At 52.3% G+C, this 18508-nt stretch overlaps 1 protein-coding gene across 1 annotated transcript in view; it reads left to right on the top strand.

Annotated features, from left to right (window-relative positions):
- LOC138452540 (whey acidic protein-like) overlaps positions 1-18508 on the top strand; it is a 47966-nt gene that overhangs the window by 683 nt on the left and 28775 nt on the right. The window contains exons 2-3 of the mRNA XM_069604985.1: positions 11572-11706; positions 16310-16459. Coding sequence (XP_069461086.1) covers positions 11572-11706; positions 16310-16459 — 285 coding nt within the window. The remainder of the gene's footprint in view (positions 1-11571; positions 11707-16309; positions 16460-18508) is intronic.

The following is an 18508-nucleotide window of genomic DNA, read 5'->3' as shown; positions in this document are numbered from 1 at the left end:
GGAGATAAAGCGGCGCTGACAGCCAATACCAGGCTATAAGTCCCAGAGACGAAAAGCAAACGGCAGACACAGTGGATGGGGGGTGGCAAGTGCTAGCAGAAAGGGGGAGCACCAGATGGGCAATTAGGAGACTGCAGACTGAAGCGCCTAAAAGCCCCATACATGCAGACCCGTTGTTTTGGCGCTTAATACTTGTATGCAGCCTGTTTACCAGCTCCCACAGTTCAGTAGACAGCGGGACTTAGGAGATGGGCCATGCAATGCAGCGAACAATGTCATGCAGACTGGGAGACCATCTCAGAAGCGCTCAAAAGTCGCAATTCTCCCATATGCTGAGCCCCCAGCTCTTCCCATATAGCGAGCCCGCAACTCTTCCCATATGGTGAGCCCCCAGCTCTTCCAATATAGCGAGCCCACAACTCTCCCATATGGTGAGCCCGCAACTCTTCCCATATGGTGAACCCGCAACTCTTCCCATATGGCGAGCCCGTAATTCTTCCCATATGGTGAGCCTGCAGCTATTCCCATATGGTGAGCCCCCAGCTCTTCCCATATAGCGAGCCCGCAACTCTTCCCATATGGTGATCCCGCAACTCTCCCATATGGTGAGCCTGCAACTCTTCCCATGTGATGAGCCTGCAACTCTCCCCATATGGTGAGCCTGCAGCTATTCCCATATGGTGAGCCCGCAACTCTTCCCATGTAGTAAGCCTGCAACTCTTCATGTAGTGAGCCTGCAACTCTTCCCATATGGTGAGCCAGCAGCTCTTCCCATGTAGCGAGCCTGCAACTCTTCCCATATGGTGAGCCAGCAACTCTTCCCATACGGTGAGCCCGCAACTCTTCCAATGTAGCGAGCCCCCAACTCTTCCCATGTAGCGAGCCTGTAACTCTTCCCATATGGCGAGCACCCAGCTCTTACCATACGGTAAGCTCGCAACTCTTCCCATGCGGTAAGTCCACAACTCTTCCCATGGGGTGAGCCCGCAACTCTTCCCATGCGGTGAGCCCGCAACTCTTTCCATGCGGTGAGCCCGCAGCTCGTCCCATATGGTGAGCCCGCAACTCTTCCCATGCAGTAAATCCACAACTCTTCCCCTGTGGTGAGCCCACAACTCTTCCCATATGATGAACCCGCAGCTCTTCCCATATGGTGAGCCCGCAACTCTTCCTATGTAGCGAGCCCCCAACTCTTCCCATGTAGCGAGCCCGCAACTCTTCCCATATGGCGAGCACCCAGTTCTTCCCATACCATGAGCCCGCAACTCTTCCCATGCGGTAAGTCCACAAATCTTCCCATGCGGTGAGCCCGCAACTCTTCCCATTTGGTGAGCCCACAACTCTTCCCATGTAGCAAGCCCGCAACTCTTCCCATATGGCGAGCACCCAGCTCTTCCCATACGGTGAGCTCGCAACTCTTCCCATGCGGTAAGTCCACAACTCTTCCCATGCAGTGAGCCCGCAACTCTTCCCATTTGGTGAGTCCACAACTCTTCCCATGTAGCAAGCTTGCAACTCTTCCCATGCCGTGAGCCCACAACTCTTCCCATTTGGTGAGCCTACAGCTCGTCCCATATGGTGAGCCCGCAACTCTTCCCATGTGGTAAATCCACAACTCTTCCCATGTGGTAAATCCACAACTCTTCCCATATGATGAGCCCGCAGATCTTCCCATATGATGAGCCCGCAGCTCTTCCCATATGATGAGCCAGCAACTCTTCCCATATGATGAGCCAGCAACTCTTCCCATGTGGTGAGCCTGCATCTCTTCCCATATGGCGAGCACCCAGCTCTTCCCATATGGTGAGCCCACAACCCGTCCCATAACGTAAGCCTGCAGCTCTTTCCTTATGATGAGCCCACAACTCTTCCCATATGGTGATCCTGCAACTCTTCCCATGTAGAGAGCCTGCATCTTTTTCCATATGATGAGCCGGCAACTCTTCCCATATGATGAGCCAGCAGCTCTTCCCATATGGTGATCCTGCAACTCTTCCCATGTAGAGAGCCTGCATCTTTTTCCATATGATGAGCCGGCAACTCTTCCCATATGATGAGCCCGCAGCTCTTCCCATATGGTGAGCCCGCAGCTCCTCCCATATGGTGAGACTGCAACTCTTCCCATGAGGTGAGTCCGCAACTCTTCCCATGTGGTGAGCTGCAGCTCTTCCCATATATAGCGGTGTGATGCATGAAACCCTGTGTTTTCGACTTCTGCTGGAGAGTTGCATGCGCCCCTATGTGTGATATGTTCAATGGGTGAATCCTGTGTTAGTGATGGGAGCATGAGGTGCAGCAGTGTAATGCATGGAACCATGGCCTTTCGACGCCTGGTGGAGAGTTGCATGAGTTCCAGCTACAGCTGAATTAGTGTATGAGTGGCTGGACCGGTAGATGCAAAACCCTACTAGTCAGTACATGTGTCCTGATGACAGTCGTGTACTTAAGAGCTGGCTCGGTGCAGAACCCTACTAGTAAGTACATGTGTCCTGATGACAGTCGTGTACTTGAGAGCTGGAAAGCTGGCTCGGTGCAGAACCCTACTAGTCAGTACATGTGTCCTGATGACAGTCGTGTACTTGAGGGCTGGAGAGCCGGTTCGGTGCAGAACCCGACTAGTCAGTACATGTGTCCTGATGACAGTCGTGTACTTGAGGGCTGGAGAGCCGGTTCGGTGCAGAACCCGACTAGTCAGTACATGTGTCCTGATGACAGTCGTGTACTTGAGAGCTGGCTCGGTGCAGAACCCACCTAGTCAGTACATGTGGCCTGATGACAGTCGTGTACTTGAGAGCTGGAGAGCTGACTCGGTGCAGAACCCGACTAGTCAGTACATGTGTCCTGATGTCAGTCGTGTACTTGAGAGCTGGAGAGCTGGCTCGGTGAAGAATTCTATTAGTCAGTACATGTGTCCTGATGACAGTTGTGTACTTGAGAGCTGGAGAGCTGGCTCGGTGCAGAACCCGACTTGTCAGTACATGTGTCCTGATGACAGTTGTGTACTTGAGAGCTGGCTCGGTGCAGAACCCAACTAGTCAGTACATGTGTCCTGATGACAGTCGTGTACTTGAGAGCTGGAGAGCTGGCTCGGTGCAGAACCCGACTAGTCAGTACATGTGTCCTGATGTCAGTCGTGTACTTGAGAGCTGGAGAGCTGGCTCGGTGAAGAATTCTATTAGTCAGTACATGTGTCCTGATGACAGTTGTGTACTTGAGAGCTGGAGAGCTGGCTCGGTGCAGAACCCGACTTGTCAGTACATGTGTCCTGATGACAGTTGTGTACTTGAGAGCTTGAGAGCTGGCTCGGTGCAGGACCCGACTAGTCAGTACATGTGTCCTGATGACAGTCGTGTACTTGAGTGCAGGAGAGCTGCCCCGGTGCAGAACCCGACTAGTCAGTACATGTGTCCTGATGACAGTTGTGTACTTGAGAGCTGGAGAGCTGGCTCGGCGCAGGACCCGACCAGTCAGTACATGTGTCCTAACGACAATCGTATACTTGAGAGCTGGAGACCTGGCTCAGTGCAGAACCCTATTAGTCAGTACATGTGTCCTGATGACAGTCGTGTACTTGAGAGCTGGCTTGGTGCAGAACTCGACTAGTCAGTACATGTGTCCTGTGACAGTCGTGTACTTGAAAGCTGGAGGGCTGGCTCGGTGCAGAACCCGACTAGTCAGTACATGTGTCCTGATGACAGTCGTGTACTTGAGAGCTGAAGAGCTGGCTCGGTGCAGGACCCTACTAGTCAGGCACTGTGTGGGGGTGGTCCTTCCTAGGTGGTCCTGTAATGACACAGGAGGCACTGTGTGGGGGTGGTCCTTCCTAAGTGGTCCTGTAATGACACAGGAGGCACTGTGTGGGGGTGATCCTTCCTAGGTGGTCCTGTAATGACACAGGAGGCACTGTGTGGGGGAGGTCCTTCCTAGATGGTCCAGTAATGACACAGGAGGCACTGTGTGGGGGTGGTCCTTCCTAGGTGGTCCTGTAATGACACAGGAGGCACTGTGTGGGGGTGGTCCTTACTAGATGGTCCTGTACTGACACAGGAGGCACTATATAGGGGTGGTCCTTCCTAGGTGGTCCTGTAATGACACAGGAGGCACTGTGTGGGGGTGGTCCTTCCTAGGTGGTCCTGTAATGACACAGGAGGCACTGTGTGGGGGAGGTCCTTCCTAGATGGTCCAGTAATGACACAGGAGGCACTGTGTGGGGGTGGTCCTTCCTAGGTGGTCCTGTAATGACACAGGAGGCACTGTGTGGGGGTGGTCCTTACTAGATGGTCCTGTACTGACACAGGAGGCACTATATAGGGGTGGTCCTTCCTAGGTGGTCCTGTAATGACACAGGAGGCACTGTGTGGGGGTGGTCCTTCCTAGGTGGTCCTGTAATGACACAGGAGGCACCGTGTTGGGGTGGTCCTTACTAGATGGTCCTGTAATGACACATGAGGCACTGTGTGGGGGTGGTCCTTACTAGATGGTCCTGTAATGACACAGGAGGCACTGTGTGGGGGCGATCCTTCCTAGATGGTCCAGTAATGACACAGGAGGCACTGTGTGGGGGTGGTCCTTCCTAGGTGGCCCTGTAATGACACAGGAGGCACTGTGTGGGGGTGGCCCTTACTAGATGGTCCTGTATTGACACAGGAGGCACTATATAGGAGTGGTCCTTCCTAGGTGGTCCTGTAATGACACAGGAAGCAATGTGTGTGGGTGGTCCTTCCTAGGTGGTCCTGTACTGACACAGGAGGCACTGTGTGGGGGAGGTCCTTCCTAGGTGGTCCTGTAATGACACAGGAGGCACTATATAGGGGCGGTCCTTCCTAGGAGGTCCTGTAATGACACAGGAGGCACTATATAGGGGTGGTCCTTCCTAGGAGGTCCTGTAATGACACAGGAGGCACTATATAGGGGTGGTCCTTCCTAGGTGGTTCTGTAATGACACAGGAGGCACTGTGTGGGGGTAGTCCTTCCTAGGTGGTCCTGTAATGACACAGGTGGTACTATATATGGGCGGTCCTTCCTAGGTGGTCCTGCAATGACACAGGAGGCACTATATAGGGGTGGTCCTTCCTAGGTGGTCCTGTAATGACACAGGTGGCACTATATGGGGGTGGTCCTTCCTAGGTGGTCCTGTAATGACACAGGTGGCACTGTGTGGATGCAGTCCTTACTAGATGGTCCTGTACTGACACAGGAGGCACTGTGTGGGGTGGTCCTTCCTAGGTGGTCCTGTAATGACACAGGAAGCAATGGGTGTGGGTGGTCCTACCTTGATGGTTCTGTAATAACATAGGAGGCACTGTGTGTGTGGTCCTACTTAGATGGTCCTGTAATGACACAGGAGGCACTGTGTGGGGGTGGTCCTTACTAGATGGTCCTGTAATGACACAGGAGGCACTGTGTGGGGGCGATCCTTCCTAGATGGTCCAGTAATGGCACAGGAGGAACTGTGTGGAGGTGGTCCTTACTAGGTGGTCCTGTAATGACACAGGAGGCACTGTGTGGAGGAGGTCCTTCCTAGATGGCCCAGTAATGACACAGGAGGCACTGTGTGTGTGGTCCTACTTAGATGGTCCTGTAATGACACAGGAGGCACTGTGTGGGGGTGGTCCTTTCTAGATGGTCCTGTAATGACACAGGAGGCACTGTGTGGGGGCGATCCTTCCTAGATGGTCCAGTAATGGCACAGGAGGAACTGTGTGGAGGTGGTCCTTACTAGGTGGTCCTGTAATGACACAGGAGGCACTGTGTGGAGGAGGTCCTTCCTAGATGGTCCAGTAATGGCACAGGAGGAACTGTGTGGAGGTGGTCCTTACTAGGTGGTCCTGTAATGACACAGGAGGCACTGTGTGGGGGAGGTCCTTCCTAGATGGTCCAGTAATGACACAGGAGGCACTGTGTGTGTGTGTGATCCTACTTAGATGGTCCTGTAATGACACAGGAGGTACAATGTGGTGGCAGTCCTTCCTAAATGGTCCTGTAATGACACAGGAGGCACTGTGTGGGGGCGATCCTTCCTAGATGGTCCAGTAATGGCACAGGAGGAACTGTGTAGAGGTGGTCCTTACTAGGTGGTCCTTTAATGACACAGGAGGCACTGTGTGGGGGAGGTCCTTCCTAGATGGTCCAGTAATGACACAGGAGGCACCGTGTGGGGGTGGTCCTTACTAGATGGTCCTGTAATGACACAGGAGGCACTGCGTGGAGGTGGTCCTTACTAGGTGGTCCTGTAATGACACAGGAGGCACCGTGTGGGGATGGTCCTTCCTAGATGGTCCAGTAATGACACAGGAGGCACCATGTGGGGGTGGTCCTTACTAGATGGTCCTGTAATGACACAGGAGGCACTGTGTGGGGGTGGTCCTTACTAGATGGTCCTGTAATGACACAGGAGGCACTGTGTGGGGGCGATCCTTCCTAGATGGTCCAGTAATGGCACAGGAGGAACTGTGTGGAGGTGGTCCTTACTAGGTGGTCCAGTAATGACGCAGGAGGCACCGTGTGGGGATGGTCCTTACTAGGTGGTCCTGTAATGACACAGGAGGTGTGGGGGAGGTCCTTCCTAGATGGTCCAGTAATGACACAGGAGGCACCGTGTGGGGGTGGTCCTTCCTAGATGGTCCTTTAATGACACAGGAGGCACCGTGTGGGGGTGGTCCTTACTAGATGGTCCTGTAATGACACAGGAGGCACTGTGTGGGGGTGGCCCTTACTAGGTGGTCCTGTAATGACACAGGAGGCACTGTCTGGGGGAGGTCCTTCCTAGGTGGTCCTGTAATGACACAGGAGGCACCGTGTGGGGGTGGTCCTTCCTAGGTGGTCCTGTAATGACACAGGAGGCACCGTGTGGGGTTGGCCCTTCCTAGATGGTCCCAGGTTTTGGAGTTGTGGGGCTTAGGGAAATGAAGGAAATAAGTTTGTCCATTTTTGTTTATGTAATTTATGGGCAGTAGGGTCACAATGGCTCATTACGAGCACACCGGTAAAATGGTGGTAAATGGGGGGTGTTTGGGGATGGGGTTACAGGGTATGGGCGGATTCACGTTTCTCTCAAATACATTCTTTTCACTGGAAGCAATGAGTGGGCTTTCCATTTTGTCAAACAAGTGTTTTCCGTGATTGTGCATGATACCACCATGTTGTGTTCTTTGCAATGGTGCCGCCTAGCCAAACTACACTCTCCTCCCCCGCCTTGCAACCCACATTGGCTCGCAGCTCCAGAAACCTCACTAAAGAACAAATCCTACCCTTTCTTGGCACCTTATAGACCGAGCACCTTCACAGCTTAGACCAGGTTGGGCTAGCCAGTCTTTACTCCAAAACACTATCACTAACTGTTCATTCCATTGCCCCCTAAGCACCTCGCAATACCAAACACACAGTGCACCAGAACTCTTGGTTTACACCACACATCCAAGCCTTCTGCATTAAAAAGCATGAAGCTGAAATGAAATGGAGCAGTTCGCCTTGTGACTCACACAAATCACTGTTCACCACAGCAGCCAAACTATACAAACAAGCCATCCTCCTTGCAAAATCCACTAGCTACAACACAGGAATTGCCAACACCAAGTCCAAAAGTCGAGAGATCTTTACCAACCTCAGAGAACTAGAAACTCCCTCCACCCCCACTCTCAACGTCACCAAAGATGAGGTCTGGTGCATTATGATACAAAATGCCCTGCTAGACAAAATCGCGTCCTACACAGAAGAATTCAACACAAGCAAAATACCCTCAGCACCATCTCGCAGCCCTCTGCTACTACCTCACCGAACATCTGCCTGCAAGACCTTCCCTCCTTTCACTTCAGCAGCGTCACAGTCATGTCACAGTCGCTGAGGTTACCACCATCCTGGAGGGACTGAAACTGTCCAGATGCAAAGGCAATGCATGCCCTGCTACTATCATCAAGGATTGTGCCGAAACCATGACCCCTTTTATCACCCCTTTCATCAACTCCTCCTTCGCTACCAGCCTGGTCCACGCCGGCCTTAAGTAAGCCTGCGTACACCCCATACTCAAAAAACCTACCTTAGATCCTACTGCCCCAAAAAACTAACAGCCAATCACAACGGTCCCGTTCCTTTTAAACGTACTAGACAGGGCAGTCTACCTGCAAATCCAGCAATCCTTGGAATCTAACCATATTTTAGGAACGCATCAATCTGGGTTCCGTCTGGGCCATGGTACCGAATCGGCATTAATAGGCCTAAATAATCAGCTTGATGACATCAAGGAAGAAGGAAAGCCAGCACTACTTCTTCTCCTTGATCTCTTAGCCGCGTTCCATCTGATCGACCACAAGATCCTTTGCCAACATCTAACTTCTGCAGCCAATTTCTCACCTGAAGCCTCTAAATGGAGCACATCTTTTCTAGAGGAGAGATCCATAGTAGTATTTGCAGACAATGCCAGTTCCCCTCCAGCTTCCACTCTTGCGGTGTCCCTCAAGGTTCTTACGTATCCCCTGCACTCTACAACATCTTCACCAAACCGCTTTTTGACCTCTTAGACTCAATCGGTATATGCTGATAACACCCAAATTCCCCCCACCCTCATGCAACTACACTGAAGACGCTGACACAGTAAACAATGCCTACCAGACTATCCTGACTTATTTATTTATTTTTGCATTTATTATAGCGCACAAATGCCTTGGGTATCTAGGTGCTAGTTACATTGAGGGAAAAAGAAGAAGGGGGTGTGGGGGAAATGCATTAGGATGAATGATGAGTCTTAGGAGCAGGGGAGTTAGTTGAAAAGCCAGGTCTTTAGGTTTCTGCGGAAGGTCCGGTAGGCCGTTTATTTTCTGAGCGCTGGACAGAGAGTATTCCAAAGTTTTGCAGCCACAACCGAGAAGCTCTTACCCCCCACTGAGAGGCGATTGAAGTTGGGGCATCTTGAGGAAATGAGTTTGCTGATCTAAGAGCTCAGGCGGGGGGAGTATTTCTCCACGCAGCATGAGAGGTAGGTCGGGGCTATGTTGGAGAGACATTGGTGGGCCAAGGATAGAGTTTTGAATTTGATCCTTTCTCGGATGCATAGCCAGAGTGCGTTTCTCCTTGCTTCTGAAATGTGGTCAGATTTGGAGAGCATTGTTCTGAATCGTTTGAAGTTTGTTCAGGTTGCGCTCAGAAGTGCCGGGAAATAAGGCATTGCAATAGTCAAGCTTGGCTCCTGTGATGGCTCTTGCAATGGAGCAGCGGTTGGGAGTGGAGAGGAAGGACCTGCTGGCATGTAGCAGTTTGGCTGTGTAGGCTGCTGTTGAAGTGATAGAGTTCACTTGCTGCAAAAGGTCAAGGTTAGATGGCTGCACACCACCGTTGACTCAATGATGAAAAAACTGAAATCCTCCTTGCGGGTTCGTTGGCGGTGTTGAAGAACCTCAACCATCAATATGCCTCATTCACTATATCCTGATACCCGTCTCTCCTTCAGTAAAAACACTGGGAGTCTACCTCAGCACCACACTTTCCCTCACACAGCAAGGGAATGCTATTGTTTCATCTGATGCCTTCACCACACAATTAATTAACTCTGCGCACCTGTGTATCACGCAGAAAAATCATCAACGTCAAATCAACGAGACCAATCACATTTGTTTATGCTCACCGAATCACTATGCCTAAATTCAAGCAGGCCAAAGCCGGCGGGGTGAGTTTCCCAGGCATGGCGGCCAGACTTTGGAACACCCTTGCACCGACTCTGCAAGCAGACCAATCCTACTGGGCATTCCGGTAGGCCCTACAGACTTGGCTTTTCAAATATAGTCTGCCTGGTGTTACCTCACGCCATCCCCCACCATACTGTAATATTACGCCTGTAACTTGGAACCCAATTAGCGCCTTGATGCCTGCAGGTTTAGTGTGCAATATAAATGTGACAATAAATAAAAAATAAATATACATTAAGGTGCAAGGGAAGTGTTGAGTGGAGGGGGAACTCAGAAAAAGTTCTCAATGAGTTCTTGTCGGGTCATGCATCCATCACATGCATGGATACATGTGACCAACTGGCACAGCATCATCATCCTCTGGGCGAGAAAGGTCCAGATCTGGGGGCAGGGGCATGTTGCGCCTGATGCTGATATTGTGCACCATTGCACAGGCCAATACAATCTGTCCCAGCTTCTCTGGTCTGCACATAAGCACACCCCCAGACCTGAGCAGACACCTGATCGGGACTTCAGGAGACCAAAGGTCCGCTCAATCAGCACCCTGGTCCTCACATGGGCCCAGTTTACACCACTTACTGCAGCGTCTGGGGATTCCTCAGAGGGGCCTTCAGCCATAGAAGCAGTGGGTATCCAGAGTCACCTACAAGGTGGAGAGACACAGGTGTGAGTACCGTAGATTGGTAACGGCATTGCAATGGTCAGTCTGTGCATGCATTCCACATTTCACATTCCTGTCCTTGCATGCGTATTGCACTACTCAGGGTGTTGTCCAGAGTGACATGGTAAAACGTATATGCAGCTCAGAGCCACCACTCATATTGTTCTAGGTATCTGATTGAGAGGGTGGCGTGCCAGGGGTGGGGGTGTCTGGGCCTGTGAGTTGCTCTAATGTATGGTACTTGATGGGAGTCTGAGTTGCAATTGCAGGTGGTCAGTTGGTCATGATGGTGTGTGTCATTTCCTCTGTAACGAGTGCAGGCCGGTTCTGATATGGTATCCCTCAGTAGTTGTTTGGCTGTGTGTCACTCTGTGTATGGGGTAGTCATGGGTGCCTCATCTCACGGCCACGCCATGTGTGGTATTGTACTTTTTGGGCCCTGCACCTGCTCTTAGCATGACCCCCAGGATCCTTGGAACGGGGTACAGCACTGCGTGATGGTCAGGTCAGCGTCACAGGTCAATCACCTTGAAATTAAGGGAATGGAACTGCTTTTGGTTCCTGTGGACCTCCTCTGAGGCATGGGGAAAGACCAGCTCCACATGCGTGCAATCCAAGGCTGCCACCACATTGGGCATGCCCGCAATGGCATATAGTCGGGCCTTGGTGGCACTGGGATGTGCGTGAGGTGAATGTGTTGGCCCATATGGCGCAAGAGGACCTCCAGCACCTACACCAACACTCTGGAATATGCAGACTGCCATATTCCATGCAGTTGGCTCATGGCGTGCTGGAACATGCCAGAGGCCAGGAAGTGCAGGACCGACATCAGATTTTCCAGCTGTGGTATGGCTTTCCTGATGCTGATCCTGCCCACTATGTCCTCCAGGATGTGGGTAGGGAGTTCTCTGATGGTCTCTCTGCCAAGGCAATACAGAAGCTCCTCCTCCTCCTCCTCCTCCTCCTCCTCCTCCTCCTCCTCCTCCTCCTCTTCCTCCTCCTCCTCCTCCGCCTCCTCCTCCTCCTCCCATGCTTAACTATTGACAGTTTAGAAAATCACCCCGATGTCAATAGGTGAGAACGCTGGGATTGCAAACTATGCATGCAAGGTTTTCAAAGGTGTCGATGGTGCCAACTTTAGAAATGAAAATGACCCTGCTACCTCAGTCTTTGATTTCTCTAAACATGAAATCATGGACCTTTGTTACTGATTGTTACCTTTACTTTGAGCAGGTAACTGTCCAGTACAAAAAGAAATGTGCATGATTGGAGTAATAAAAGATATCACGTGCACCAGCGACGCGGACTGCAAAGGGTTCATGAAGTGCTGCAGCTCCTGCACTGGAATGGGCTGCGCCATGCCCAAAGGTAACGATGCCTGCATCCCTCGTCTTTGAAGGATGATCCGAAATAATACACTTACATCTGATTATTTGCAGCCAGAACAACCAGTGACTAGTCGCTGAGTGATGACCAGAGCAGACAGCACTAGTTCTGGGTCAGGTGGCAACTTCTCGCAGTGATGCATGGAAATCATGAGGTGTGTGGAAGGAGATAGGAGCAGACATGTCAGGCACTAGCCCCTGTAAACAGTCTCCACTTGAAAGCTTTCCCTTCATCCAAGGTGCTGGATCACGAGTTAATAGTCTCCCTCCGAAGCTCTACTTCCCACAAAAAGATTTCCCTTCCCCCAAGGTGCTGAATCACGAGTTAATAGTCTCCCTCCCAAGCTCTACTTCCCACAAAAAGATTTCCCTTCCCCCAAGGTGCTGAATCACGACTTAATAGTCTCCCTCCCAAGCTCTGCTTCCCACAAAAAGCTTTCCCTTCATCCAAGGTGCTGAATCACGAGTTAATAGTCTCCCTCCCAAGCTCTGCTACCCACAAAAAGCTTTCCCTTCCCCTAAGGTGCTGAATCACGACTTAATAGTCTCCCTCCCAAGCTCTGCTTCCCACAAAAAGCTTTCCCTTCATCCAAGGTGCTGAATCACGAGTTAATAGTCTCCCTCCCAAGCTCTGCTACCCACAAAAAGCTTTCCCTTCCCCTAAGGTGCTGAATCACGAGTTAATAGTCTCCCTCCAAAGCTCTGCTACCCACAAAAAGCTTTCCCTTCCCCCAAGGTGCTGAATGATGAGTTAATAGTCTCCCTCCCAAGCTCTGCTTCCCACAAAAAGCTTTCCCTTCCCCCAAGGTGCTGAATCACGAGTTAAAAGTCTCCATCCCAAGCTCTGCTTCCCCCAAAAAACTTTCCCTTCGTCCAAGGTGCTGAATCACGAGTTAATAGTCTCCCTCCCACCTTCTGTTTCCCACGAAAAACTTTCCCTTCATCCAAGGTGCTGAATGACGAGTTAATAGTCTCCCTCCCAAGCTCTGCTTCCCACAAAATGCTTTCCCTTCCCCCAAGGTGCTGAATCACGAGTTAATAGTCTCCCTCCCAAGCTCTACTTCCCACAAAAAGCTTTCCCTTCATCCAAGGTGCTGAATCACGAGTTAATAGTCTCCCTCCCAAGCTCTGCTTCCCACAAAAAGCTTTGCCTTCCCCCAAAGTGCTGAATCACGAGTTAATAGTCTCCCTCCCAAGCTCTGCTTCCCACAAAAAGCTTTCCCTTCATCCAAGGTGCTGAATCACGAGTTAATAGTCTCCCTCCCAAGCTCTGCTTCCCACAAAAAGCTTTCCCTTCCCCCAAGGTGCTGAATGATGAGTTAATAGTCTCCCTCCCAAGCTCTGCTTCCCACAAAAAGCTTTCTCTTCCCCCAAGGTGCTGAATCACGAGTTAATAGTCTCCCTCCCAAGCGATGCTTCCCCCAAAAAACTTTCCCTTCATCCAAGGTGCTGAATCACGAGTTAATAGTCTCCCTCCCACCTTCTGTTTCCCACGAAAAACTTTCCCTTCATCCAAGGTGCTGAATGACGAGTTAATAGTCTCCCTCCCAAGCTCTGCTTCCCACAAAATGCTTTCCCTTCCCCCAAGGTGCTGAATCACGAGTTAATAGTCTCCCTCCCAAGCTCTACTTCCCACAAAAAGCTTTCCCTTCATCCAAGGTGCTAAATCACGAGTTAATAGTCTCCCTCCCAAGCTCTGCTTCCCACAAAAAGCTTTCCCTTCCCCAAAGGTGCTGAATCACGAGTTAATAGTCTCCCTCCCAAGCTCTGCTTCCCACAAAAAGCTTTCCCTTCATCCAAGGTGCTGAATCACGAGTTAATAGTCTCCCTCCCAAGCTCTGCTTCCCACAAAAAGCTTTCCCTTCCCCCAAGGTGCTGAATGATGAGTTAATAGTCTCCCTCCCAAGCTCTGGTTCCCACAAATAGCTTTCCCTTCCCCCAAGGTGCTGAATCACGAGTTAATAGTCTCCCTCCCAAGCTCTGCTTCCCACAAAAAGCTTTCCCTTCATCCAAGGTGCTGAATCACGAGTTAATAGTCTCCCTCCCAAGCTCTGCTTCCCACAAAAAGCTTTCCCTTCCCCCAAGGTGCTGAATCACGAGTTAATAGTCTCCCTCCCAAGCTCTGCTTCCCACAAAAAGCTTTCCCTTCCCCTTCCCCCAAGGTGCTGAATGACGAGTTAATAGTCTCCCTCCCAAGCTCTGCTTCCCACAAAAAACGTTCCCTTAATCCAAGGTGCAGAATGACGAGTTAATAGTCTCCCTCCCGCCTTCTGTTTCCCACAAAAACTTTCCCTTCATCCAAGGTGCTGAATCACGAGTTAATAGTCTCCCTCCCAAACTCTGTTTCCCACAAAAAGCTTTCCCTTCCCCCAAGGTGCTGAATCACAAGTTAATAGTCTTCCTCCAATCTCTGCTTCCCACAAAAAGCTTTCCCTTCCCCCAAGGTGCTGAATGATGAGTTAATGGTCTCCCTCCAAGCTCTGTTTCCAACAAAAAGCTTTCGCTTCCCCCAAGGTGCTGAATCACGAGTTAATAGTCTCCCTCCCAAACTCTGCTTCCCACAAAAAGCTTTCCCTTCATCCAAGGTGCTGAATGATGAGTTAATAGGCTTGAACCTATGCTTTGCCAATATGCTGACGGATACTTCAATAGTCTTCCTGGTCCCCCAGCATGCACGTGAATGTGAGGTGCTTGAAGCATGCATGCAAAGTGTCCAGAGATTCGATCTCCCTCTGACAAGCATCCCAAAGCTAGAACAAGTCCCAATCTGCATTGACCCGGTGGTTTTGAGTAAGCTGCCAGTGCAGCCTTCGTGGCCACATAAGATAGGCGGGGTGGGGTGCAGCGTGTTGTACACTACCTTGCCATCCATGCACAGAAGCATTTATTTTGTATCACATAATTGTTGAGCTGAAAGACTACAAACTACATTTCCAGGCGCTCCACCCAGAGGATCCAGCTGGTGCTCAAGTAACATGAACACCTTCCATTGTGATCCATGAAGAGTCGATCTGCACCCATTCTGCTCATCTGTAGAACCGGATGAAGACACAGTTCCTGGCTGTACTTCCTCCTTATCACCCATCTCACTGCTGCATCATGAATAAGCTCCTCAGAGTAACACAACAGATGCACGCCAATGCCCATGGGCTGAGTGGGGGACATGGCCCTTTAGTGAGTTCATCTGTTGGGTATCTGTGGAGAAGACAGCGAGTGGGATAGGTGCACTTGGTACAAGAGGTACAGCCCACAGAGCCTACTGCGGCTGAAGACTGGTGCACTGAGTCAGGGTGGTTTCGCGAAAGCCGATAAGATCCCCACGCCAATGGGAGCAATGTTATGACAACATTACTTCTGCTCTGCAGGAGAATGAGTAGAGGCTAAACTGTCTACACAGCCCACACAAAGTAGTGGCTAAACTGCCTACACTGCCCATACAGAGTAGTGGCTAAACTGTCTACACAGCCAGCACAGAGTAGTGGTTAAACTGCCTACACTGCCCGCACAGAGTAGAGGCTAAACTGCCTACACTGCCCGCACAGAGTAGTGGCTAAACTGCCTACACTGCCCGAACAGAGTAGTGGCTAAACTGCCTACACTGCCCGCATAGAGTAGGGGCTAAACTGCCTACACAGCCCGCACAGAGTAGTGGCTAAACTGCCTACACAGCCCGCACAGAGTAGTGGCTAAACTGCCGGCACAGACAGCACATAGTAGTGGCTAAACTCCCTACGCAGCCTCCCCAGTTCTGCAAACCAACAGTGACCCCAATCATAAAAGTAAAACAGGCCCAGTTAATACATGTACCTCCTTTGCCTGTTGTGATAATGGGGGGGCCCGCTAAAAAAACCATAACGTAGCTGAGTAAAGGAGTCATTTCGAAATGATATGATATAATATGACATTTATAACGTGCCTATACACAAGTGTTTCAATGACTTGTAGCAAATAATTAAGCAATAACAAACAATCATGGGGGGGGGCGGATCGGGTGGTAACGGCCTGCGGCCCATGTTACAGTTAATGATGAGCCCCGCTGCTGATAACACCCAATCCATGCTGCCAAACCCCCCCACACCGCCCCCCCCCCCCCGATCATGTGTTATGCTATTAGCACCCCAGGTTTCCAATCCGGAAACCTGGGGTGCCACAGCACTGTATTTTGTATAAATGAACGGGATGCATTCACAATGTCATACAAAAACATACCTAAGATGGCCACCATGGAGTTCCATGGTCGCCCAGGAGGCTGGATCGGCAGCAGCGGGTTGTATCGCCATCAAGAGGGGAGTGTGGTTAGGGGGTGGGGAGGGAAGTTAGTGACTGAAGGGAAGTGGGGGGTAAGATGGCAGGGCGTGGGAGCAGCCATCGGGTTGCTTGGAACGCAGGCTTGTATCGTGGGATTCAGCCCGCGATTCATGGACTTCGGGGGATACCAATTCCCCTGCTAAGCAAGCGGGTTTCCCCGCCACCCTTAGCTCCGCCCTTGTGGAGGGCAATGAATGGCTGGGCTGATAACATGTTCAACTGTTTTCATCATTTGACTTCGTAGTACTGTTGGTGAGGGTTCTCAATTGTTGTTACAGGTATAGTCAAACCAGGCACATGTCCACAAGGAAGATTTCCTTGTGATCGTGAGAACGCAGCAAAGGAGGGCGGGTGCAAAGAGGATGGTGACTGCCAAGATAACAAGAAGTGCTGCAGTGACTGTGGGAGGAAGTGCAGAGAGCCCAAAGGTAATGACGGACACATCTGGCCTTAACATGTCCAGCTGCAGTGAACACATCTTCTTCCTTGACAGCCGCTTAAAAGTCACTTGGGGAATTTGAGACTTGCTGAGGGCTGTGTTAAAGCTTAGCTCATTGAAAGGTGTTAGACTCAGCTCAACCGTAAGTACTGTCAACAAGCGAGAGTGCTGGCTGCAAGCGAGAGAGTGCCGGCTGCAAGCGAGAGTGCCGGCTGCAAGCAAGAGCGCCGGCTGCAAGCAAGAGGGCCGGCTGCAAGCAAGAGGGCCAGCTGCTAGCGAGAGTGCCCGCTGCAAGCGAGAGTGCCGGCTGCAAGCGAGAGTGCCGGCTGCTAGCGAGAGTGTCGGCTGCTGCAGAGAGGGCTGGCTGCTAGCGAGAAGGCCGGCTGCAAGCGAGAGTGCCCGCTGCAAGCGAGAGTGCCGGCTGCAAGCGAGAGTGCCGGCTGCTAGCGAGAGTGTCGGCTGCTAGCGAGAGGGCTGGCTGCAAGCGAGAGTGCGTGCTGGCTGCAAGCAAGAGGGCCGGCTGCAAGCGAGAGTGACGGCTGCAAGCGAGAGTGCCGGCTGCAGGCGAGAGTGCTGGCTGCCAGCGAGAGTGCCGGCTGCCAGGGAGAGAGTGCCAGCTGCAAGCAAGAGTGCCAGCTGTCAGCGAGAGTGTCGGCTGCAAGCGAGAGTGCCGGCAGCTGCAGAGAGGGCTGGCTGCTAGCGAGAAGGCCGGCTGCAAGCGAGAGTGCCCGCTGCAAGCGAGAGTGCCGGCTGCAAGCGAGAGTGCCGGCTGCTAGCGAGAGTGTCGGCTGCTAGCGAGAGGGCTGGCTGCAAGCGAGAGTGCTGGCTGCAAGCAAGAGGGCCGGCTGCAAGCGAGAGTGACAGCTGCAAGCGAGAGTGCCGGCTGCAGGCGAGAGTGCTGGCTGCCAGCGAGAGTGCCGGCTGCCAGCGAGAGGGCCGGCTGCGAGCGAAAGGGCTGGCTGCAAGCGAGAGGGCTGGCTGCAAGCAAGAGGGCCGGCTGCAAGCGAGAGGGCCGGCTGCAAGCGAAAGTGCTGGTTGCCAGTGAGAGGGCTGGCTGCAAGCGAGAGGGCCGTCTGCAAGCAAGGGTGCCACTGCAAACAAGAGGGTCGGCTGCAAGCGAGAGTGCTGGTTGCCAGCGAGAGGGCCGGCTGCAAGCGAGAGTGCCGGCTGCAAGTGAGAGGGCTGGCTGCCAGCGAGAGGGCTGGCTGCTAGCGAGAGGGCCGGCTGCAAGCGAGAGTGCCAGCGAGAGGACTGGCTGCAAGCGGGGGTGCCAGCTGCAAGCGAGAGGGCAGGGTGCAAGTGAAAGTGCCGGCTTCAAGTGAGATGGCTGGCTGCCAGCGAGAGGGCCAGCTGCAAGCGAGAGTGCCGGCTTCAAGTGAGATGGCTGGCTGCAAGCGAGAGTTCCGCTGCAAGCGAGAGGGCCGGCTGCTAGCGAGAGGGCCGGCTGCTAGCAAGAGGGCCGGCTGCAAGAGAGAGTGCTACCTGCCAGCGAGAGGACCGGCTGCAAGCGGGGGTGCCGGGTGCAAGCGAGAGGGCAGGCTGCAAGTGAGAGGACCAACTGCAAGCGGGGGTGCTGGCTGCAAGCGTGGGTGCCGGCTGCAAGCGAGAGTGCTGGCTGCCAGCGAGAGGGCTGGCTGCCAGCGAGAGTGCTGGTTGCAAGCGAGAGTGCCAGCTGCAAGCGAGAGTGCTGGCTGCCAGCGAGAGGGCCGGCTGCAAGCGAGAGCGCCCGCTGCAAGCGAGAGTGCTGGCTGTCTCTGCAAAAGCCCTGAGAGCTGCCTATGCGACTCAATATCTAGATCCATGGGTAATTTAGCTGGGATGTCAGGACCCTGTACTTAGAAGGGCAAGATGCCCCCATTAACATCAACAATATACAAGGAAAGACTGGGGAATCAAGCCACGTTTTAAAAGAAATATGGTGAGGTCTTTAAGCACGTGTATTTCTTTTAGTATCCTTGGTTTATGTTGGCATTATGCCCCTCGTTGAATATTTGGAAGCATTTCTGGCAATTGGCTCATTATAATGCGCTGCGGCGCA

The sequence above is a fragment of the Ambystoma mexicanum genome, chromosome 4p, assembly GCF_040938575.1.
Source record: "Ambystoma mexicanum isolate Mex_15411 chromosome 4p, UKY_AmexF1_1, whole genome shotgun sequence".
NCBI lineage: Eukaryota > Metazoa > Chordata > Amphibia > Caudata > Ambystomatidae > Ambystoma > Ambystoma mexicanum.
This window is presented reverse-complemented; position numbering and strand designations above follow the sequence as displayed.